At 38.2% G+C, this 24991-nt stretch overlaps 1 protein-coding gene across 2 annotated transcripts in view; it reads right to left on the bottom strand.

The window, feature by feature from the left end:
* Positions 1-24991, bottom strand: part of LOC113537389 (complement C3) — a 53954-nt gene that overhangs the window by 8753 nt on the left and 20210 nt on the right. For both annotated transcript variants that reach the window (XR_008301036.1, XM_053229892.1), the window contains exons 14-33: positions 24294-24449; positions 23536-23665; positions 22462-22533; positions 22121-22315; positions 19506-19620; positions 14920-14999; positions 14577-14719; positions 14222-14434; positions 11982-12042; positions 11731-11817; positions 10736-10939; positions 10440-10515; positions 9407-9566; positions 8801-8878; positions 7807-7957; positions 5887-6050; positions 5290-5448; positions 4663-4722; positions 3280-3370; positions 248-296 (exon numbers count right to left, since the gene is read on the bottom strand). Coding sequence is in view for 1 of the 2 variants with exons in the window: in XM_053229892.1 (XP_053085867.1) it covers positions 248-296; positions 3280-3370; positions 4663-4722; positions 5290-5448; positions 5887-6050; positions 7807-7957; positions 8801-8878; positions 9407-9566; positions 10440-10515; positions 10736-10939; positions 11731-11817; positions 11982-12042; positions 14222-14434; positions 14577-14719; positions 14920-14999; positions 19506-19620; positions 22121-22315; positions 22462-22533; positions 23536-23665; positions 24294-24449 (2444 nt within the window). In the remaining variant the exon portion in view is untranslated. The remainder of the gene's footprint in view (positions 1-247; positions 297-3279; positions 3371-4662; positions 4723-5289; positions 5449-5886; positions 6051-7806; positions 7958-8800; positions 8879-9406; positions 9567-10439; positions 10516-10735; positions 10940-11730; positions 11818-11981; positions 12043-14221; positions 14435-14576; positions 14720-14919; positions 15000-19505; positions 19621-22120; positions 22316-22461; positions 22534-23535; positions 23666-24293; positions 24450-24991) is intronic.

The following is a 24991-nucleotide window of genomic DNA, read 5'->3' on the forward strand; positions in this document are numbered from 1 at the left end:
ATGGTAAATGTCTGCTTCTTTTGAAATCTGAATCTAAATTCGTTTCACATCGAGCTACACAGTATAGCTTAATATTTCAATATATTGAGTGTTAGCAATATCAACTGAATTTCATTTTAATTCATTTTTGTTCATTTATGGTCATTAACGGGGACTTGTTTTGAATTAATTCTACTGTTTGTTCACAAGCAAATACTTTAAGAACCATAGGGTGCCTTAAAGTGCAAAGCAAATCTGTTTTACTTACATGGTCTCTATGAAAATCGTGTAAGTCACAAGTGCTTGTGGATAGGAAACTGCAAAAAGAGGGTGATTTATATAATATCAAAACATTTGACAAAAATATCAACATAGTCTCACAGTTGCAAAATCTGTAAATAAACTGCATGAGTTAACTCAGGGAGGGGGCAAGGCTAGCATGAAAACAACTTCTGACTTTCATTTTTATGGAATCAAATGAAATCACTCTGTCTTGTTATCATTCCTAAAGGTTTCAATCTTTCATTTTTCAGTCAAGCAAGTTGATTACATCCACTAAATGACACTACAGGAGGCCTGCCTGCTTTGCAGTACCTTTAGGCTGGGGGCCCGCACCCTCAGACTACTTCTAAGTGCTTGAGCGTCCCTTATGTAGCCCATGGCAAGGGCTGTAAACAGATCCCTCCAGCACTGATGATTCGAGAACGTCCCTGATGGGCAGATAATGGGGCATTTTACAGCCAAACACATTGCTTGGACCCCAGTAAAGCTGTTGCTCTGTCCCAAGAAGGATATTCCCTCTTGAACTGAGGTGTGATAAAAAAAGTACACCAGTCTACACCAGTTCTTCTCAACTCATATTCTTGTTCAAAAAAAAAGTGTCAGTTTCTGTCCACTTTTACATCTGAGAGAGCTGAACAGGTTCCTGAAGACCCTCCTTTTTCATACGCTATGGATGACAGATATACAGTCAGGTCTGGAAGTATTTGGACAATGACAGTTTTTGTGATTTTGCCTTTATACACCACCACAATGGATTTGAAATAAAACAATCAAGATGTGATCGAAGTGTAGACTTTCAGCTTTATTTTAAAAGGTTCCACAAAAATATGGCATTTACCCTTTAGGAATTACAGCCATTTTAAGCAAAGTACTTCCATTTTCAGGGGCTCAAAGGTATTTGGACAATTGACTGACAAGAAGTTAATTGACCAGGTGCGGTCCATTCCCTCGTTACTTCAAGACAAATGAAGCAAATAAAACATCTGGAGTTGATATCAGGTATTGAGTTGGCATTTGGCAGCTGTTCGACTGGAGCTACCAATATGAAGTCCAAGGAGATCTCGATGCAAGTGAAGGAGGCCATCATTAGGCTGAAAAAACAACATAAATCTATAAGAGAGATAGCAAAAACCTTAGGTGTGGCCAAATCAACAGTTGGGAACATTCTTAAAAAGAAAGAAAGCACTGGTGAGCTCAACAACATCGAAAGGCCTGGAAGACCATGGAAGACAACTAAAGTGGATGATCGCAGAATCCTTTCCTTGGTGAAGAAAAACCCTTCACAACATCAACAGAAGTCAGGAATACTCTGGAGAAGGTAGGCGTATCATTGTCAAAATCTACAATCAAGAGAGGCCTTCATGAATGTAAATACAGAGGGTTTACAACAAGGTGCAAACCACTGGTAACATTCAAGAACAGGAAAGCCAAATTAGACTTTGCCAGAAAACATCTAAAAAAGCCTCTCATGTTCTGGAATAAGGCTCTTTGGACTGATGAAACCAAGATTAACTTGTACCAGAATGATGGGAAGAGAAACGTATGGAGAAAGAAAGGAAAAGCTCATGATCCAAAGTATACCACATCATGTGTCAAACATGGTGGAGGCAGTGTTATGGCATGGGCATGTATGGCTGCCAGTGGAACAGGCTCACTGGTGTTTATTGATGATGTGACTGCTGACAGAAGTAGCAAGATGAATTCTGAGGTGTATAGGGCTATACTCTCTGCTCACATTCAGCCAAATGCTACAAAACTGATAGGACGCCGCTTCACAGTGCAGGTGGATAATGACCCTAAACATACTGCGAAAGCAACTCAAGACTTTTTAAAGCCAAAGAAATGGAACATTCTTCAATGGCCAAGTCAGTCGCCTGATCTCAACCCAACAGAGCATGCTTTTCACTTACTGAAGACAAGACTGAAGGCAGAAAGACCCACAAACAAGCAGCAACTGAAGGTGGCTGCAGTGAAGGCCTGGCAAAGCATCTCCAGGGAGGAAACTCAGAATTTGAGTTTTGAGAACATGGGCTCCAGACTTCAGGCAGTCATTGACTGCAAAGGATTTTCATCCAAGTATTAAAATTATGGTTATATTTACAATTATGTCACTTCGTCCAAATACCTTTGAGCCCCTGAAAATGGAGGTACTTTGTTGAAAATGGCTGTAATTCCTAAATGGTAAATGCCATATTTTTGTGGAACCTCTTAAAATAAAGCTGAAAGTCTACACTTCGATCACATCTTGATTGTTTTATTTCAAATCCACTGTGGTGGAGTATAAAGGCAAAATCACAAAAACTCCGCCATTGTCCAAATACTTCCGGACCTGACTGTAGTTCAATCCATGCAGCCACATGACTACATGCCCTTTTCTCAGTGAAATGAGCTTAAATATTGGCTTGGTGGTGATGCAGGGCATTCTAACAGGTTGGGAGTGTTGCTCTGCTGCAGATAATCACCACAGATGCCTCATTCACAGGCTGGGAGGGCAGTATAGTGGCACAGGTGTAAGCCCTGTCCTACAATTTACCTCAACACTCGTTATACACTTTTCCTGCTCTACCACTGATTCTTCAGAGTTTGTGAAGAATTCAGAAACTAGGTCACAGTTGTGGCACAAAGTCGGTCAGTAAGACCTTGGTTCCCACTGCTGCTTTGATTAGCTGTCACAGCACGATGGCAGCTTCCTTCTGGAGCAAGTCTGATGGATAGTGAGCTTGTGCAACCCTCAGCATGGCTGACTGTGTCTATGAGCAGGCCAGAAAATACTTCGGAATGCAAGATCCTCCAGCACACAGTCCTTGTATGCCCTTAAGCTGACTCCTAGGTCAACTCCTATTTCGACTCATATTTCGACTCCTAGTTCGACTCCTAGTTCGGCATTTCTCCATGGACTGCTAAACATTGGCCATTTCTCATCTACCCTAAAGGTGTATGTGACAGCCATCTGAGAGCACCGCAGCACCATAATTATTATACACAGTAAGAATTATAAATAATTACTTCTAAACTTACCAGTGCTGTTTCTGATCATTTTTACCTCCAGATCAAACTTTTTACACTTTGTATCATTTTCACCAGGTTTGGTATAATACAGGGTGACAATCTTGGAAAGATGGCAAAATATCCATTTATTGGTATAATAATAATAATAATAATAATAATAATAATAATTTGTGCTTAACAGAGTACTAAAACAAAAACTGTAACAATAAATGTTTATGTGGAGTTCATTTTGTGGCTAAAAAATGATAATATTATTGCAAGCTCTGCAAGCAAAATATGTAGCATTAACTTCTAAAATCTTTCAGAATCTTTGCTTCTTTGTCTTTGTTTACTTCCATAATTTTTTGATTGCTGACATAATTATTCTTTTGTTCCTGGTATGTTCCCTTTGCTTCTGGAATCCTTTTATTTGGTGCTGGAATGCTTCCTTTGCTTGTGTATTTTATTTCTGTGCTTCTGGAATTTTTCTGTTCGTCTCTAGAAACCTTCCTTTGCTTCTGGAAATCTTCTACACTTTTGGAAATTTTTCATTTGCTTCTGCATTCTTTCTTTATTCTTCGAATCCTTTTCATTGGTGTCATGTCAATGCCGGAATCGGCGTCCAAATACACATCCCAGAATTCAGCAATGGTTGCGTGGTTCTTTCAACATGGTTGCTGAGGACTACAATACCCAAACTCTCTCACGTTCACGCTCATGAGACTACTGATTACACACACCTGGGCTCAATCACCTTCACAGCACATTCTCACAGTATGGAAAGACTATCAACACACACATGCATGCTCAGTGCTTCATACCTGTTGATACCAAACAGTTTGATTTCTGTTTGGCTCTCTGGTTTTTCGATATAGTTCCCGTTTGGTGATATTCTGCCTAGCCCAGTTCATGTTGTGTGTGCGTGACCTGACCCTTGCCTGTTTTTTTGACTTTGTTTTTGGATTATGTCTCTGTCTTGTTTGTTACAGTTAATAAAGCCACTGAGTACCTGCACCTGCGTTCTCAACTCTTTCCTGATACTTGGCTTTTGAAATAATTTTATTTGCTTCTAGCATCCTTTCCATTGTTGCTACAATTCTTTAATTTACTCCTAGAACTTTTCTAGTGACTGTGGTTACTGTTGTGACTTCTCTCTGTGTTTTTTTCCCTCCAGGAATCAATAATTTTCTTCTGGAATACTTCCGTTGATCCTGGAATGCTTCTTTGCTTGTGCATCCTTTCCTTTGCTTCTCTTTGTATTTCGATGCACTGTATTTTTCATGACATTTTGTTTAAAGCACAAAATGAACTCCATATATATAGTATGACATACGAAAATAAAATAAGTTTATAAAAGGCTTCCAAGCATTAAATCTTCTATTGTTCCATAAAACACAAAAGCAGGTCACTTACTGATATGGAGCCTTCACCTTTCCCAGTTGCTTTTACTGTTAGGTCTCCATTTGCCATGAACTATTGAAAACAACAGAGTATTAAACCAATAACATTTTGTACATTTTCTTTCATTTAATAACAGAATTTTGCAAATTTTTCTAACTTGGGTCCCATTGCTCTGAGCACGATAAAGAGCCTCTTAGCCTACGAGTCATATGGTACTTTGCAAGAACTGCGAACATCACTTAGAAGAGCTTCCCTTTTTTTTTTTTCTTCTTTTTTTTTTCAATTTCCTGGTCCCCAGATTGATTCTGAGCTCAGCTCAGGGTTTCATCTGATCTGGGTTCTCAGAGTTTCCTCCCACCTCCCAAAAACATGCCAGTAGATGGATTGGCTAGACTAAATTGACCCTAGGTGTGTATGAGTGTGTGCATGCTGCCCTCTGCCCCATCCAAGGTGTATTCCTGCCTCACACCTGGTGTTCCGAGGATAGGCTTGGGATCCACCGTAACCCTGACCAGGATAAAGCACTTACAGAAATTGAAATGAAGGTATTTCAAAAGAGGAACGAATGATAAAATACATGTGATCAATGCTTATATAAAGTGTTTTTAAAGGCCATTTTTCCTTTCCCTGTGTTTGTACCTTGTCTGAGCGCTGTAGACTTTTTTCATTATTGGAGAATGAGCCTTTAAACTCTGTCCCTCTTGCGGTAGAACTGACAACGACAGTCAAAGATCCCTCCTTGGTTGGAGGTTTCTCAGTCACGTACCTAGCTATAGCCTCAAACACCACAGCAGTAGCCTGAGGATGGAGTGGAGTAAAGATAAAACCATTTATTAGCATTAACATTAACACTAGTAGACACAGTAAAAGATACTAGACTACTTTCAAAATACAGTATTTTTTATACTTATTAATGTTCTATCCACTGACCAAGGACATGTCCTTAGATACATTGCATTGAGTTAAATAGTCAGTGGAAAAAGAGACTTCCACTCATAACTGTTTATTAAAACGTCACTCATCTATCTTGATTTTTTAACGTACGTGTTATATTGGAAAAGACAGGACTGCCTATAAAAGCTGAATAATGCAGTGACTTTATTCAGTGTAATGCAGCTTTACATCAAGCTACAATGAGCTTTAAATGAGCTTTAAACTGGATATCATGTCAAATAAAAGGAAATAAAGGGATAAAAGAAAATAAAATGAAAATGAAAATAATATGCAGCACATTACCTGGGTGGAGCGGTATCCACCGTCAAACCTTTGGTTTGTCTTCAGCCATCTTACAATGGGTTTGGCACGCTCAAAATCACGAGCCTCAAGAAGTGCCAGGAGAGCATAGCCAGTTGCCTCCAGTGTAAAAGAATGACTTTCGCTCACTGGCCAGTGGCTCCGATCTTTAATAAAGCACATACACGTCTATAAATCCACACTAATAACATAGCAACATGCTGAAGCACTCCTATTACACAGCCGTTACCAAGACATTATAACGTTATAAAATATGAGTCATGGTGCAATTCTATCTTCATTCGTCTTTGTATCTGTAGACTGTCAACATCTCAATGAATATGATCTAGACATACAAATACAGTCTTTAGCAGATGAAAGTTTAGCAGGAGTGAAAACATTTAGCCAGAGAAACAGTTAGAGAAATATTTGTAAAATAGACTTAGGAAGGTCACCCTTAGGCACTGTTTAAACATATATATTTTTTTGAAAACCTAGTCTTTACCTGTCCACCTGAAAAAAAAAACTGTCCATAAATCAGCAGTTTCAAAAATATCTCCATCTTTGGGGTTGTTTATCCCAGTTTAGTTAATTTTCTTTTAGTGTTTTTCTTGTATTTTGTTTAGCTACTTAAAATACAGCCGACTGTATTCCTGTTTTTGTTCTGTTCTTTTCTTTTCTTTGCCACTGTTCATTGTTCTTTCTCATTGGTCACACTAGCTTTGTGAATATTACTTAGGTTTTTGGTTTGAATGCAAGTCCTATTGTTGTATTTTTCACTAAATACAATAAAATCTCCATAGTTCTAAACACTGTCAGTCTCGTATTCACCACCAGCTCAAACCATCCTCAGCACTCATGAGTAGGCATATCTTCTTCACAGGAGAGTACATCAAATTAACAAAAAAAGGGCATTATTTTGTTAAATTTGGCAACTCAAAACAGCAATATAAAAGCATGATATAATAGCTTACATCCTACACATCTATTAAAATTGCATGATCTTGATTTAGCATCAATTAACTGTCAATGCACAATATAAGAAATAAAATTCAAAATAACAGGATGTTCTGGATCAAGTGCTATTTTATAAGCTGTTGAATAATGAAGGTGTCGTATTATTAACTTAAATGAAGCAGTGATTAATGTGATAATTACAATTAGGCCTATTCATGCAGTGATATACAGTATTGGCATTATACTAAACTTCTATTAGCTATATTTTTCAGTGCTTGCATTTTCTCATACAGTCTCTGGTTTTTCTGTACCTTTCTATTACATTTGACAGCAAAGAAAAAAAAAAACTATATGTCACATACGGCTCCACCCCAATCCAGGAGCCACTGCTCTCTGCCACAATCTGCATCCAGTCTGGACTTTACAACTCTCACACTAACATCAAATCTAGTACACCTGTTTCCCATTCAATGTCACTGACATCGGCTTGTCTTGGAATTCACAACACTATCTAATTATTCAGTCTGCATTTTCTCTCCCTGATGTTTTGCCACTTTGCGCTTCACTTGTGCTTAAAAAATAAAAATATTTTTTGTGACAAAAATAAGACTCCTGAGGTACTCTAACAGGAAAAAAACCCGGTTTAAGCCTGTTCATTCTAGGAAGTTAGGCTAGTTAAGCTGTATTTTTAATTATTTATGTATAATATTTTTGCTAATTTAGACTCTTCTTGGGCGCTTGGCAAAAGTTAGCACTGACTTGTGTTAATACATTTTCTGATCTAGAGGTCAAGGAATGGGAGATTAGGAGAGACACCATCACGTTTTCGCATGCTCAACTGAGATGGACCATAACAATATATAACTGAATCACAGGTTTCTGGATGCCAAAAATATTTCTATGTACATCCCCAAAAAAACAAGAAGTAATCACTTTGGGACTGGAAATGTTGATTCTCTGGCTTACCAGGTGAAGCAAATTTGAACAGAAGGTCAGAATCCAACTGGCCAGCATTTGCAAGAGCACAGGATGCCATGGCCACGGCATATGGGTCAGTTGCAGAAGCAATGTTGTTTGTAATATAACTTGCTGCCATCCTTATGTGATATGAAAGATTCTGAAAAATGTCGAGATAAAATGAGAGACTGGTGATTGAGTTGAAGCATGGGATCATACTCAAAGCTTATTTGGGACAGAGTGTGATATTTAGATGTAAAATATTATAAAGTTTGTTTTTAAGGTATAAAGTGAATGCATTTAAACTATCTGCACATAAACACACACAAACACACACACACACACAGCTTAAAAACCTTCATTTAAGAGCAATTACACTGACAAATAACATTCCACAACATTAGATGCAACTTTAAATAGTAAAAATTATGTGTTGTTCTTTGATAAATAAAATATTGCAATCGTTGGCTAATTGCTGTGTTATAAGAGGAATAAAACACTTTGGGACTTTGAGAAAAAAAAACAAAAAATAATCAGACTCAGGGTGGCATGGATAACTCTGTCGTTGTCAGGGTGGGGTGATGAAACAGAGTTACCCATGCCACCCTGAGGCTGTTATTTTACTATAACAGTATGATTCCTTAATTATAAAATACTTACAAAGCATTTCTTATTAAATTAACAATAATTAAAGGTACACAAATATGGCTGTATAGATAAAGTGCAGTTAATTTATTGTAGAAAGTAGAAACGAAATAAACAAAACTATAAGCAATACCATGGCACACAACAACAACAACAACAAACAACAACAAATGCTTGACAGTAAGACACAAAAAACTGGAACTTATGTATATAGTGGTGCTAACAAGGCATAATGAGACACAGGTGAGAGTGATTAGGCATGTGACTTGGTCATGTGATGTGCTGGGGCTGATGGGTAGTGTAGTTCTGCGCCATTCGGTGCTACCGTGACACATTACTTTTTTGCTTTTGTACTTACAGGAACATCACAAATTTTGCTTCCCTCCTGTAACGCGATCAATACAAAAGCCGTCATGGTCAGACCGGAATTTTTGCCCTGTAAAAAAGTCAGAATCAGATAATCCCATGGTCAAACCCTGTAGTGTCTCATGGCAGTGCCTAATTTCACTATAAGACTTCTAGAAGAGAATTATGCCTGGGTTTTAGCTCATCACAATATGTTCTTGACAAGTACAAAATGATATGGCTTCCCAGTCATTCAATACATCAGATCTTCTCTTATCTTCACTAGTTAGCAAGGGAAGTCCCACTGATGCAGTGATTCTCATTGATTAGCAATATAAACAATTAAAAAAAAAGCCGGTCCCATGCTTGGGGATCGTCCATGACATGCCACATTTTCATTCTGATCTACAGAACCCAAATATTTTAAAAACGTGACATTTTTTTTACTTTGCTGATCTCAGCTCAACTTCACCATGAAGATAAACAAAAAATAGATGGTTTTAAAGGAACCGAGACAAGCATATAACATTGGAACAATCATTTTCATCAAAATTCAAAATGCATCACTTTGACCTGAGCAACACATAAAGGTTTTAAAAAGTTGTCTGTGGTAACTTACGCCCATAGAGCTGGAGTAAATGTATGTCACTTCAAAAAACATGCCATCAGAATTCTGTGTGCTTGTGATCAGCCAGTTGATGGCATCACAGATTACACGGTTTTCTATGTAGATCAATTCATTCGCCAGACTGAACATTTTCACCACATACGCAGTTAGCCTAGAGAGAAACGTGTATACAGTCAGGTCCGGAAGTATTTGGACAATGGCGGAGTTTTTGTGATTTTGCCTTTATACACCACCACAATGGATTTGAAATAAAACAATCAAGATGTGATCGAAGTGTAGACTTTCAGCTTTATTTTAAGAGGTTTCACAAAAATACGGCATTTACCAATTAGGAATTACAGCCATTTTCAACAAAGTACTTCCATTTTCAGGGGCTCAAAGGTATTTGGACAAAGTGACATAATTGTAAATATAACCATAATTTTAATACTTGGATGAAAATCCTTTGCAGTCAATGACTGCCTGAAGTCTGGAGACCATGTTCTCAGAACTCAAATTCTGAGTTTCCTCCCTGGAGATGCTTTGCCAGGCCTTCACTGCAGCCACCTTCAGTTGCTGCTTGTTTGTGGGTCTTTCTGCCTTCAGTCTTGTCTTCAGTAAGTGAAAAGCATACTCTGTTGCATTGAGATCAGGCAACTGACTTGGTCATTGAAGAATATTCCATTTCTTTGCCTTCAGAAAGTCTTGAGTTGCTTTCGCAGTATGTTTAGGGTCATTATCCACCTGCACTGTGAAGCGGCGTCCTATCAGTTTTGTAGCATTTGGCTGAATGTGAGCAGAGAGTATAGCCCTATACACCTCAGAATTCATCTAAACATACTGCAAAAGCAACTCAAGACTTTTTCAACTCAAGAAAGAAACTCAGAATTTGAGTTTGAGTTGAATTTCTGTTATTCATGGTATAGTTTTCTCCACTGCATATAAAGGTTTTCAGATCACTCAGAATTGTTCAGCAATAATAAATAAAATAAACTTGTAACATTTAAAATAACAGAGTAACTTAAAAAAATAGGAAAAAACTTACCATGTGCTGCCTTTAGAATAGCTCCAAACAGCAAACGAATTATTTACAGTAAGATAGTTGAGCTCCGTCACATAGCCTGCGAAAAGAGGAAAAAACAATGTAAACAATGTAAGAAAGCAGACTCCTGAATACCAGCACTCATATCTTAAGTGTTCAGTGGCTCTATATGTGTATCTGAGTGTGTAACACTGTTGATTATTAGCAGCTACTTCCACCTTCTTTAACTGCTCTCTGAAATCTTCAGACTGAAATCTTCCTCACATTGCAAATGCCCTATTTAAAGCCTCATATCCAACCTGTAGTGATGTGCCTGAGAGCTTCGGTGCGTTTATCCACCCCCACATCACTCCACTTCTTGGTTTTGTCCAGGTAATGTGTTGCGAGGACAGGCAGGACCATGGCCATCAGGTTTTGTTCTCCACAGCCAGATGGCGCTTGAATGAGACTTTCTAGACCTTTACCGCTGATGGCTTCATTAATAAACTGTGATAATGGCCTGCCTGTAAGAATGGACACCATAGTTTACTTCACCCTGCTGAAAAGCTTCTAACAATAATCTGTGGTAAAATATTTTAATATCAACATACAGATCTAGTGACAGGTGTGTAACAGCACGATGCTTCATCTATACAATATTCTTCCAAGTGCACTATACTCAGTCTGATCATGCCAAGGAATTTACTTCTTTTTCAGACTTAATGTTTATTAAGATTTATTGCTTACACTGTATGCAATGCAAATCTGTACATGAGCAAGCTATGTTTAGATCAAAATAAAGATCAATAGAGAGCAAAATAAATCTGTCCAAGAGTAGATGAATCTTTTTTTTTGTGAAATAAACTATTGTGCTCTTTTAGAAAATTAATATATTATAACTTATTTCCTGTAGAAAGAAGTCATTCTTGGTCATGACACAACAGACTAGTTATGTATTTACAAAAGTCAATGAAAATGAACCGCTGGTAGTGACCAGTCGGGAAAAGTCTTTTTTATTACTTGTAACTATCGCCATGAAGAGAGTTTAAAATGAAGAAGTGCTGAGGTAGGACAATCAATAGTGATCAGTGATTGGTCTTGTGTATGAGTGCTATTATACTTGACGTACTTGAGTTTTGAGCATGAGCACCGTTATAAAGTCATTAGCCTATAGTCTTCTACTTCCTGTCTTTTTAATGCAATTTGTAAAGAGTATAAAGACAACTTTTGGTTTATTTCATTTCACTCACCATTTTCATTCTCCCTCTAATTTATAAGTCTTATTTGGTTTTATTACCTGTTTTAGAAGTATTACCTCTAACAGCTATGTATGTGTGAGCGTCTGTGTCTGGCATTTGGTTGTTCAGGAACGGCCTCTTAAATTCTGATCTTTGCTGTCCTCCTGCCAAAGACAGACAACATGAACATTAAGACACTTTTTACCAAAAGTGTTTATTTGTCACTGATGTTTGATGGTTGCAGCCAGAAAGTGTTTTTAAATTTGCTTCCAACCCATGATCTGAGTATGTGAAATCATCTGATGACAGAACAAAAGAGTTTACTCACCATGCTTTTCAGGCTCTAATAGTAAAGTGACCTCTCCTGTAGACGTCAAAACACCCTGAGTCTTTCCAATGCAACAGAACAAAGAGACACAGAGCAAAAACAGGAAAAAGGAGAAGGTGAGGCTGCTTTACTAATAATCTAAACACAAACTTAAATTTTTATTAAATTACCTAACTACTTACATACACTATATTACCAAAAGTATTCACCCATCCAAATGATCAGAATCAGGTGTCCTAATCACTTGGCCTGGCCACAGGTGTATAAAATCAAGCACTTAGGCATGCAGACTGTTTTTACAAACATTTGTGAAAGAATGGGCCGCTCTCAGGAGCTCAGTGAATTCCAGCGTGGAACTGTCATAGGATGCCACCTGTGCAACAAATCCAGTCGTGAAATTTCCTCGCTCCTAAATATTCCACAGTCAACCGTCAGCTTTATCATAACAAAATGGAAGAGTTTGGGAACAACAGCAACTCAGCCACGAAGTGGTAGGCCATGTAAACTGACAGAGAGGGGTCAGCGGATGCTGAAGCGCATAGTGCAAAGAGGTCGTCGACTTTCTTCACAGTCAATTGCTACAGAGCTCCAAACTTCATGTGACCTTCAGATTAGCCCAAGTACAGTACGCAGAGAGCTTCATGGAATGGGTTTCCATGGCCGAGCAGCTGCATCCAAGCCACACATCACCAAGTGCAATGCAAAGCGTCGGATGCAGTGGTGTAAAGCACGCCACCACTGGACTCTAGAGCAGTGGAGACGCGTTCTCTGGAGTGATGAATCACGCTTTTCCATCTGGCAATCTGATGGACGAGTCTGGGGTTGGAGGTTGCCAGGAGAACGGTACATTTCGGACTGCATTGTGCCGAGTGTGAAATTTGGTGGAGGAGGAATTATGGTGTGGGGTTGTTTTTCAGGAGTTGGGCTTGGCCCCTTAGTTCCAGTGAAAGGAACTTTGAATGCTTCAGGATACCAAAACATTTTGGACAATTCCATGCTCCCAACCTTGTGGGAACAGTTTGGAGTGGGCCCCTTCCTCTTCCAACATGACTGTGCACCAGTGCACAAAGCAAGATCCATAAAGACATGGATGACAGAGTCTGGTGTGGATGAACTTGACTGGCCTGCACAGAGTCCTGACCTGAACCCGACATCAGTGTGTGACCTCACCAATGCGCTTTTGGAAGAATGGTCAAAAATTCCTATAAACACACTCCTCAACCTTGTGGACAGCCTTCCCAGAAGAGTTGAAGCTGTAATAGCTGAAAAGGTGGACCGACATCATATTGAACCCTATGGGTTAGGAATGGGATGGCACTTAAGTTCATATGTGAGTCAAGGCAGGTGACCGAATACTTTTGGTAATATAGTGTATGTGGACAATTAAACATCACACCCATATGTGCCTGTTAAACATCACATTCCAAAACCATTAATATGGACATTAATATGGAGTTTGTCCCCCTTTTGCTGCTATTAAAGAGGCAGTTTTAAACTCTGCAGCTGATGCTGAAATAATTTATAAACACTATGGGTTATATTCAGAGTCAAACCATGGCAGTAGAATACATCATACTGAAGAGCTCAGTGACCTTTAACATTGCACTGACATAGGATGCCACCTTTCTAACAAGTCACTTCGAGCAAGCTTATAACTAGCTCCCCAAATCTATTAGCTGAAGCAAGGACACTCACTTCAAGTCAGCTTCAAGCCTAGGTTCATAAAGAAGATCTCAAACAGACTCCAGCACAAGTGCTTCCTCAGAAACTGTGGCGAGTTAACAAACCTCGGTTCCTTAAGTAAGAAGTAGCAATCAGCCTACTGGGCCATAAAGAGGTGCCATCCATGGTCTTGTGTTATGCTGAGATGGCTGTACATACACTATCAGGGTAGATAGGGACTTGTTGCTGTATAGCAATCCTTCGAGAAAGATAAAATTTTTATCCTGCTAGAGCTGCCCCAACTCAACTGAAGACATCTAGGTGGATCAACACCTCAGCTGTGAAGAAGTATGCCACAGAAGCTCACAAACCAGGATAGTCAATAAGACTGCTTCTGTTATAGCAACAAACTCCACATTAATGTCCATGGTTTTGGAATGAGATGTTCAACAAGCACCTGTGGATGTGATACTCAGGTGTCCACATGCCTTTGGCCATGTAGTGTAGGTTAAATCTCTCACCAGTATTTATGAAATTTTGTTCATTTACAAATCAATAATCAGATTTTAATAGCTTACCACTACAGTAAACTTTTTCTGCACACCATCTGTCCTTAGTGATGCCAAGTCCAAGGCCTTCACCTCAATTTCAAATTGTCCTGCCTTCAAAGGAATGATGACAAAAGAGACAGCACGGGACGATTTGGCATCAATGCTGACAGTTGTGCGATACTTTTGCTGAAAGCTGGCCATGCTACATATCTCCTCATTCTCCTTCAACTCCACATAAACCTGTTTAACATTAAGGATTTCAACTAGATTAGTTATTGATGGCTGGTCATAATAATTAGATGTCACATGACTGGCTTTGTCAGCTGAGTGCAATATTCTGAAAGATGTGAGATGTATGAAGTACGTCTTGAGGGCAAACAACCTTTTTCAGTTTAGTGTTGTCTAAGTTATGGATAACCGCTTTGATTTCTATTTGCTCGTTGACTACTGCAGAGTAAGGCAATTTCAGATCAACAAAGAAGTTCTTCTTAACTATCACCTCATATGGATCTGCCACACAAATACCTAAGAAAAACAGAAAACAATACGTATTTTATTCTAAGTTTTGTTCTCAAAGCAAAGTTCTTATGTAATTTTGAGTAAATAAGGTTTTTACTGTAAAAAAAGAGAAACTAATTGGTACAAAGTATTTGGAGCATAAACACATGCTTCTTCTGGATACTGAGTAAGTCCTTACCTGGGACTATGAATTTGAGCACACTCACCATAATCAGCTGAAATGCTGACAGCAGTGATCACCCAGGTGGTGATGGATTCTGGTAGGTTATGAGAGGTGATCTTTTCACTGTGCAGAGAAACAATACTCTCATTGGATGCATTTTATTGGTGCACTGTGTGAGATTTTTTTTTTTTGCCTAATGGGCCAACACAAAGTAGCTTGTGCTGTTGCTAGCAGGGCGTCTTCAGTCAATTATGTGTGATTTTCTTTGAAAATTTATCATGTCAGTCTTTCTTTCTTTTTCTTTTTTTTTTTAACTACGATAACCCATATGCTATAAAAGTAAATACAGTTAATATATATTAGCCATGTTATCAGCATGTAAAAGTATATTTAGTAATTTAATACTACTACTACTAGATACTACAACAACAACAACAATAATAATAATAATAATAATAATAATAATGTTTCTTGTTAGGTGTTTGTTATTATCCTGAGCCTTTCTCTTCCACACACTGGGTCATAGTGTTTGAATACTGTAGCCACTATAGCCAATCCATTCACAGAGCAATGGCACTGCGTTTGTGTCAGTCTTCTCTAGTTTTGGTTCAAATAGCTGATCTGTGTGAAGTGTCTGTTAAATGCCTTTGTATGCGTAAAAATGGTGAAATGGTTGTGATGTTTCCTAACCATTGTCTCCTGAGATCAGTCTAAGCTGGGAATCTGTGGAAGCTTAAAGCTGTTACACTTACAAAGCTGTTACACGATGTTGTGCAGAGAGGGATACAGTTCCAAATGATATTTTTCTTAATTTGTCCTTGAAAATATTCTGGTTTAAACACCTTACGGCAGACGCTAATTTTGATCACATTACAAAAGACAGACAATAGTGACAAATGTAAACAGTGACACCAGAAACTTGAGAACTGCACACTTTCAAAACAAATATGCATCATAACCCTACATGCAAGTAGCCCATGATTAAATATATGTGTGTGTGTGCATATATATATATATATATATATATATATATATATATATATATATATATATATATATATATATGTATACAGTCAGGTCCGGAAGTATTTGGACAATGACGGAATTTTTGTGATTTTGCCTTTATACACCACCACAGTGGATTTGAAATAAAACAATCAAGAAGTGAGCGAAGTGTAGACTTTCAACTTTATTTTAAAAGGTTCCACAAAAATATGGCATTTACCATTTAGGAATTACAGCCATTTTAAGCAAAGTACCTCCATTTTCAGGGGCTCAAAAGTATTTGGACAATTGACTGACAAGATGTTAACTGACCAGGTGTGGTCCATTCCCTCGTTACTTCAAGACAAATGAAGCAGATAAAAGGTCTGGAGTTGATATCAGGTATTGAGTTGGCATTTGGGAGCTGTTCAACTGGAGCTACCAATATGAAGTCCAAGGAGATCTCAATGCACGTGAAGGAGGCCATCATTAGGCTTCATTAACATTCAAGAACAGGAAAGCCAGATTAGACTTTGCCAGAAAACATCTAAAAAAGCCTCCCATGTTCTGGAGTAAGATTCTTTGGACTGATGAAACCAAGATTAACTTGTACCAGAATGATGGGAAGAGAAAAGTATGGTGAAAGAAAGGAACAGCTCCTGAGCCAAAGTATACCACATCATGTGTCAAACATGGTGGAGGCAGTGTTATGGCATGGGCATGTATGACTGCCAATGGAACGGGCTCACTGGTGTTTATTGATGATGTGACTGCTGACAGAAGGAGCAAGATGAATTCTGAGGTGTATAGGGCTATACTCTGCTCACATTCAGCCAAATGCTACAAAACTGATAGGACGCCGCTTCACAGTGCAGGTGGATAATGACCCTAAACATACTGCGAAAGCAACTCAAGACTTTTTGAAGGCAAAGAAATGGAACATTCTTCAATGGGCAAGTCAGTCGCCTGATCTCAACCCAACAGAGCATGCTTTTCACTTACTGAAGACAAGACTGAAGGCAGAAAGACCCACAAACAAGCAGCAACTGAAGGTGGCTGCAGTGAAGGCCTGGCAAAGCATCTCCAGGGAGGAAACTCAGAATTTGAGTTTTGAGAACATGGTCTCCAGACTTCAGGCAGTCATTGACTACAAAGGATTTTCATCCAAGTTAAAATTATGGTTATATTTACAATTATGTCACTTTGTCCAAATACCTTTGAGCCCCTGAAAATGGAAGTACTTTGTTGAAAATGGGTGTAATTCCGAAATTGTAAATGCCATATTTTTGTGGAACCTCTTAAAATAAAGCTGAAAGTCTACACTTCGATCACTTCTTGATTGTTTTATTTCAAATCCAAAAGCAAAATCACAAAAACTCCATCATTGTCCAAATACTTTTGGACCTGACAGTGTGTACATATATATGTATATGTATGTATGTATATATGTATGTATATATGTATGTATATGTGTGTATATATATATATATATATATATATATATATATATACAACGCCATCCTTCAAGAAAATGAGCAAAAGTGAATATATAAATACAATAAAATGTTTGCTATGTACTTGAGCCATCATTCACCAATCATTCCCCAGAATCTCCTCACCAATCAAGTGCAGGTTCCAAAAGGCAAGGACCCTGGTGGTTATCTGGTGTTCCTAATAAAAGTGTTTTATTGCACCCCTTCTAACTGCACACACTGTATAGCAGGGAATCCTCTGTAGACTTACACTGAAGGTCAACAGACTGGTGATAAACTAGGTAATATGACCTTAGGTAGAATAATAGTCTGGTCACCAATTCATGCAAGACAAATTTACTGCCAGAGTGTGCAATTCCACAGCTATTTTAGCTTGAAGTGATTGCTAGCAAGAAGATAGTCCTCAAGTAGACCTGCTTCAACTCAGCTTCAATCTCTGGCTCATGAGGAGGGTATCTAAATGACTCCAGTATTATGGGAATGTCCCAGGCTCCTAGAAAACTGTGGTGAGTGAAGGCACCTCATACCCTTTAGAAAGGAGTAATCTGCCTAGGGTACCCTAGAGAGATACCGTCCATGGTGCCGTGTTGCTCTGAGACTGCTGCCACATACACTTCAAAGCAGGGGTTTCCAAACTAGGGGTTGCGTGTGTTCCATGTGGGGTTGTTTGCTTTACCAATGGGGTTGTGAGAGAAACTCACAATCTCCTCTTTTGTTTCATTCATTAATTTATCCAATTAATATAAAACATTTCAAAGACAGATTTTTTTTTGTGTTGATATTTTGAAGTATCAAGACTGCACTAGTGCAGGAAGTCGGCAATAAAAATGGACTATTTTCCTATAACAACAGAGCACTTCACACTAGACTGGTAAGTGAGTGCAAGGAATATTCCTGGTTTTTAGTCACCTATGTTACTAAACATAATAAAATTTGGTAGCAAAAAAATGGTAGCAAAAAATTCAATAATGTCCATGTCAGGCTTGTAAGGGGTCACCTTCCCCTTACAAAACACATATACTAGGTGCCCTTGCATTCAGATGTATTTCCTGGACTGCTGGATCACAGTCCAAAGTTATTCAGTCCAAGGGGTCAGACCCACAGACACAGGCAGCCTGGTTGAGCATGCCAAATCTCTCTAAAGCAGCAGTTGGAACCAAATCCTTGTCAGTCATCTTGGAACCACATGTAGGACACAAGTGTGGCCTAGTTGCTGAATCCTGGAGAGAGAGTGGGAAGTCAGGCCAGTTGTGAGTGGTCCCACCTTAGGAGATGCTGTGACAGGCAGAAAGAACTGTTCAACTAGTTCATGGGAAATCATCTAAGAGCCTACAAGAGGAATTTCAGGTACAGATGGACTGCTTGCCACTGGTTGATGTGTTCTGACCATACATTTGGGTGTCCACAAACCTCCAGTCACAATTGACTCACTTAATTGAGACAGTTTGGGGTCCGGTTGCAGGGTAACCCACTTCTGGAATCTTCTGAAATGCTGCTGTTAAGCCTAGGGGGAATCACTAATGCAGCTGTTGTCATCAGTCCAAGTGTAATGTGCGGTGAGATGAGGAAGAATGCAGGTGTGAGTGCACTGTATAGGGTTTTATTACCGGTAAAACCAACAATCCATACAGAATCAGGAGAACTGGTGAAAGTGAGGCATTTGACTCAAACATAACTCAGACTTATGGACAAATTAGACAAATTAATCAAGGGATAATAAAAAAACAGATCAATATATTTGGGTAATAAGCCGAAGACTAAAAGGGGAGGTGCATCAAAACAGAAATCAAAACAAACATGAGCACATGGCGTTTGTGATTATGTGGTCGCCTGGCTGAGACTGACTGGCTCGCATAATAATATCTGCAACACAGTAGGATGGGCAGCACACATAATAAATCTAGCAAAGGCTGATGAATGTTGAGGCTTGCTTGGTGTTAGGGAACTCTTCTCTGGGTTCACTGAGAGTCTGAGCTCTTTAATATTAGATTGTTACATTGGAATGCCTGCTCTTGGAAAGGAAATCTAAAGAAACATTTTTTGGCAAACATTATTTATTTGTTATTATTATTAGTTGTTTTTTTATACAATCACTTTTGCTCAGTTGTATGAAAAGTGCCAATAATAAGTGCACAAGTAATTTCCTACTGACCAATTCTCCTTTTCTTTACACTCGGAAATCTCTTCTTTATCCCACATCCAGCTCTCAGGGAAGTATGAGCGTGATATAATGTCATCAGACAGTTCATTTACCTCTGATTCTTCACCTTAAATAATATAAAAAAATGTTCTATATATTACATTGAACATATATCACAAAATTTTATGAATGGTTCCTATTATTCCTATTACTATTAGTGCCATAACAATATGATGCGTCATGTAGACCCCTGAGTGATAAATGTCACTGTGACGTCAGGCACGCCTCCTGGTTGCAAAAACAAAGGCGAAGATTATTGTGAATTTTGAGACCAAGCCAAAATCTGTTCACTAATATTTCACATTCTGCTGTGTCAGAATCAGAAAAGTGTTTATAAGTACCTTTGTGTTTAGTGTGTACTATTGAAACAGACATCTTTCCATGTAAGCCAACAGGTTACAGGTATTTAGGAGGGATAATTCATCTGAGGAGCTAATCAAAAATGCCCATCTTTGCACCACCTATTTCATCTCAGGTAGGTAGCTAACTATGATAGCAGTGAAACTGGCCTGCTAACTAAGAATTTAACAGGCTTAGCTTACTAGTTAGATAACATACCTAATTTATATTACTTTAACAAACCTATGTAGCTGGCCTAAAATCTACATCAAGCTACTAGCTAGCTAATGCTAGATGCCGAGGTCACATTATTACTGAGGAGTTGCCTATAATTGACATGTTTATCCAACTAACAAATGGTTAACAGCACTTTGGCTTTCAGTGCCATGATGTCCTCAATGTCAATATCAGCCTGATTCCTAAATAAAATTTTGGTAGAGTCTTAAATCAAATTTGTTTACAAACACTAATGGGGTCTATTATTTCATTTAATAAGGACTCTAGATTTTATACGTCTGGGTATTGTATAATACATTCAACAGGCTGCATAAAAAGTAGGCTATTCATTGTAAAAATATATCATTTGTATTACATGAGGTGTAATAAACATTTAAACTTAATCAAACACACACTTCATCCTCTAAAAAGTAGCTTCTTCTTTATCTCAAATCAGGGAAGGCTCCAGGGGTTTAATAAATACTGTATACTTGCATACAGTACTATTAACTCGAGAAAAACAGTAAGGACTTTGGCAAGTATGAACTGGAAAATTCTCCAAATTCTTAAGCACTAGGAAGTTACACTTCAGCTTCCTAGAAAGTTACAAAGTTGATGGCTGGTGAGTGGTAGATCGAAACGTTACAGTGTGCCGAATCAGACAAATGCACTATACAGCCAAATGTATGTGCACCCCTGACCTTCACCCCATATGTGGTTCTTCCCCAAACAGTTGCCACAAAGTTGGAAGCACACAATTATCAAGAATGTCTTTGTACGCTGTAGTATTACAATTTCCCTTCACTGTAACTAAGAGGCCCAAACCTGTTCCATCATGACAATGCCCCTGTGCACAAAGCGAGCTCCATGAAGACATGGTGTGTGAAGGTTGGAGTGGAAGAACTCGAGTGTCCTGCACAGAGCCCTGACCTCAACCCCACTGAACACCTTTGGGATGAACTGGGACACCGACTGCACCCCAGACCTCCTCAACATCCCAACATCAGCGCCTGACCTCACTAATGCTCTTGTAGCTGAATGAACACAAATCCCCACAGCCACGCTCCAACATCTAGTGGAAAGCCTTCCCAGAAGAGTGGAGCTTATTATAACAGCAAAGGGAAGGAATAAATCTGGGATGAGATGTTCAACAAGAACTTATGGGTGTGATGGTCAGGCGTGCACAAACCTTTGGCAATACAGTATGTACCCTGCAAACATGTCCAAAATTGTCCCTTTGTGTTGGTCTCTAACTAGACGAAACACCCCCCCCCCCCCCCCCAATAGCCAAATAAAAGCACCATGCTTTAGCCACACCCCCTTGAAAGCCACACCAGTTAAAGTTAACAGTGTTTAATTTTGATACATTCTAATTCACAGCTTTATGCTACTAAGAGTCTCAATGGATCACACAAACACTATGAAGTTATTAAGCTTCAGTTATTGTACTTCTATAATGTTGAATGTTTTAATTGATTGAAAATACACCCCTAATTTTTAAACGTAAACAGGAACAATAATACATTAACATTTGATTTGCTACTACTGAATTTTTGTGACCCATTGCTCTATTTTCACATAGCAGCTGTTGTAACTTCATTATGTCATCTATTTAAAGCTTGGTAATTGTTAAATTAACTATTTAGCAAACAAGATAGCACACCAGTGAGTTAGCGATTTAATATAAATCCTCCTCTAATGCTGAAAGTGGCCTCTCATTAAATATTAAGCATTAAGTATGCAGAGGCCTTAACCTTTATGACTTGCTTGGGTCTTCAGAAACCACAACAGCTCTCTATGTGGAATCTTTTTATTGGGGCTTTTTATTGACAATATCCTGCTATAAAACACTTTTTGTACTATCACTCAGTCATCACATTTAAACTTCTCTTTCCATCTTTACCACCTACCTGTCTATAGCAACTGTCTTCAAAATTAATTTTTCATTTTTTTTCGAAACACATTGTAAAATGTTATAATGCTAAAATAAAAAGAAAAAAAAAGAAACTTACTTCTGGCAAAGTGCAGCTCCCCCTGTACAGCTTCTTTTCTTAAATCAGCAAGTTTCTGGCAACAATGCAGGAAGGCTTGGCGACATTCAGCTCCATCCTCAATATACTCGGATCTTCGCTCACAGGTGTAACCTAGAAAGTTGTCCACCATTCCATCCCTGCAACACTGCTTCAGTGTGTCATTATACTCACTTACTGCATTGAAAAATGGGTCGCCATGTGAAAAAGATAAGATAGATAAAAACTTTAAACATAGCTAGATCTCAAACTTTATATATTATATACTGTTTTTCTAAATTTAACTCTGTATCAAGTCTATTGGTTTTATAAATTATACTAACCCAATTTGTTTATGATTTGTGATTTGGTGATGGCACGCCGCTTTCTTTTTGGATCAGGTGTGCAGGAGGTGTCTTCACCAATGCAAAGATAAACAGAGGGGGGATATATCTGTTTTAATGTCTATATATTTTCATATGTACCACCATCTTGAAGAACATGGTCTCACACTTGCAAATTTGTAACAAATCACATGAATCAATTTAATAAAAAAAGTTACAAAGGTTAAGTTAGCTTTCGTACCATTTAAAATCATTTTATTTGTATGAAATTTAATGAAACCCAACCACTGTACCTTTGATTTTTTCAATATTCTCATGAGATTTGAAAGGTAGTTAAGTGTCACCAGGTCACTAAGGCTAGTTTCATGGCTACCATTGTTATCTCAATGCAGGAAAAAAATTATAATTCCATTGTCAGAAATAACTACATGGGGTAAGAAGGGTGGTGGATCCCTATCAGGTGGATGTTGATTAGAAGAGGACTTTGTGCTTATGTTCTTGTTCTTATGCCGAAACTACTGAAGAACTTATTTGAAGGAGATGAATTGCTGTAGTCACATGGTATGGATGTTTTTTTGTACCTTTTTCCCACTCATTCATCTTTAGAGTTTCACAGTTTTCTTTTCATTTGTGTCAAGTTATGTTGTGTAAAATATAACTTGACGCTTGACACAAATGTTTTTTTTTTTAGTGATTGCACATTGGAACACAAAGCACAAGACTATTGTTATCTGATTTTCTATGAAATGTTAGTATTTTTTATTGGTGTAGCTTTCTAATTCCTGTACGATTTAACCATTTGTCAATAAACATACACTGATGATAAAATTAAAAGACATACATTAAAAGTGGACTGCCCAGCCCACGTACATCCTAACAACCACCTGGAATACCATGGCAACCAGCTATGGAATGGCTTCTTTTTTTTAAACCACATACTGTTTAGTAATCCCTATGTAGAAGAGTAGGCATGTGGTTAACACGCAGATGTTAGTTCCTTAACAAGCCATCAGATTAGAAAAGCTATTTTTAGCATAATAATTGTCTAATTGTACCCTAAAAGCTTTACCATACCTCTTCGCTCAGCAGTGCTTTCTGCAGCATTTGATATGAACAGCAGACCTGCATCATAGAAAACCCCCATACTGTCTTTACCACTGCCAGCTGTACAGCCAATGTCTTGCTTCTCAATAACGTCCCAGATCTGTTGGTGCACAATGAAAGCATATTCAGCAATCTGCATGTGTCATTATGGTTTCAGAAATATTCACCTACAATGTTAATTATATAGCATCAGGGGTGGACAAATCATAAATCTATTAGCTAGACCACTGGGAAAGTAAAAGCTCTGCTGTCCCGGTTTTGGAAACTGACTAGATTAAAAAGTGGTAGTTAATATAATGTAATAACATATTGCAAGGTAATTAGCTAGTAGGAGTATAAGGATAAGAATGATATGATACATTGGTGCCTTGACATGACACATTTTCAATATAGCAAAGGAAAGCATTGCCTGAATATGTGCCTTAGGTTTTGATTTCCAATTGATTAAAACATTCAACATTCATACAACATAAAAGTTCTATAACTGAAATCCAAGGGGGCGTGTCTGAAACACAGAGCTCTTTATTTCCCATTCATCTGTTAGCTAGCTGTACTGTGAGTCACACAGCTCTCTGTAATTTTAACATGTTTTTGAATCCTGTGTTCTCCACTTTGCTAATATGAACACACAGTGATTTCTTTAGCCCAGATTGAATCAGCCTATTTTAACGTAATCAGTGCTCAGTCTACTGATTTGTCCACCCCTGCGCCTGGTGGTAATTACTCACCTTGGTCTGAGTGAGTCTGTTTTTGTTGTTGAGGATGTAGACACCCTTATCCACAGCTACCAGAAAAACATTTGTCTTTGGAGTCCCAGTAATTTTTAATTGAATTGAATCAGCAGGTGCATATACTGGTTTAGCATCATGTAGTTCCACTTGAAGCTTGATGCATTAGAAAAAAAAGAAAGACATTATCAATTGCCATGCTATTACATTAGAGTTGACTCGTGACTAATATACTAACATGTCAAACTAGATTATTTTATGACTGAGAAGATGCCTCTGTTTTTATGAGCCCCCCATATCAACAATCTTAATCATTAATTTTTAGTACAAGGTAATGTTTTAATCAGGTCATGCAGATGTTTATTGTCATTCCATCCACATACCGGTGTAACATTTATGGAAGGAGTCTCCAGTGTTAGCACTTTGTAACTGTCAGAGGTAAAGCTGTATCTTTAGGTTTCCATCTAAAGTTTTCTTGTTTTGTTTTTTTTTGTTATTAACTTCAATCAATTTATGTGGAGCGCCTGCTGTAAAAGTCCCTGTGAATGAGCTGTTACTATAGGAACCATAACGTATTAGAACGAGCACGTTAATATGAACCTGTGATTTGCAGCTGCACTACTGTCAGAGCTGCTGTTATAGATAATTAACCAACACCTTCTGACCAATCACAATCCAGAATTCAACAGCACTGTGGT

Source organism: Pangasianodon hypophthalmus, chromosome 26 (assembly GCF_027358585.1).
Source record: "Pangasianodon hypophthalmus isolate fPanHyp1 chromosome 26, fPanHyp1.pri, whole genome shotgun sequence".
Taxonomy (NCBI): domain Eukaryota; kingdom Metazoa; phylum Chordata; class Actinopteri; order Siluriformes; family Pangasiidae; genus Pangasianodon; species Pangasianodon hypophthalmus.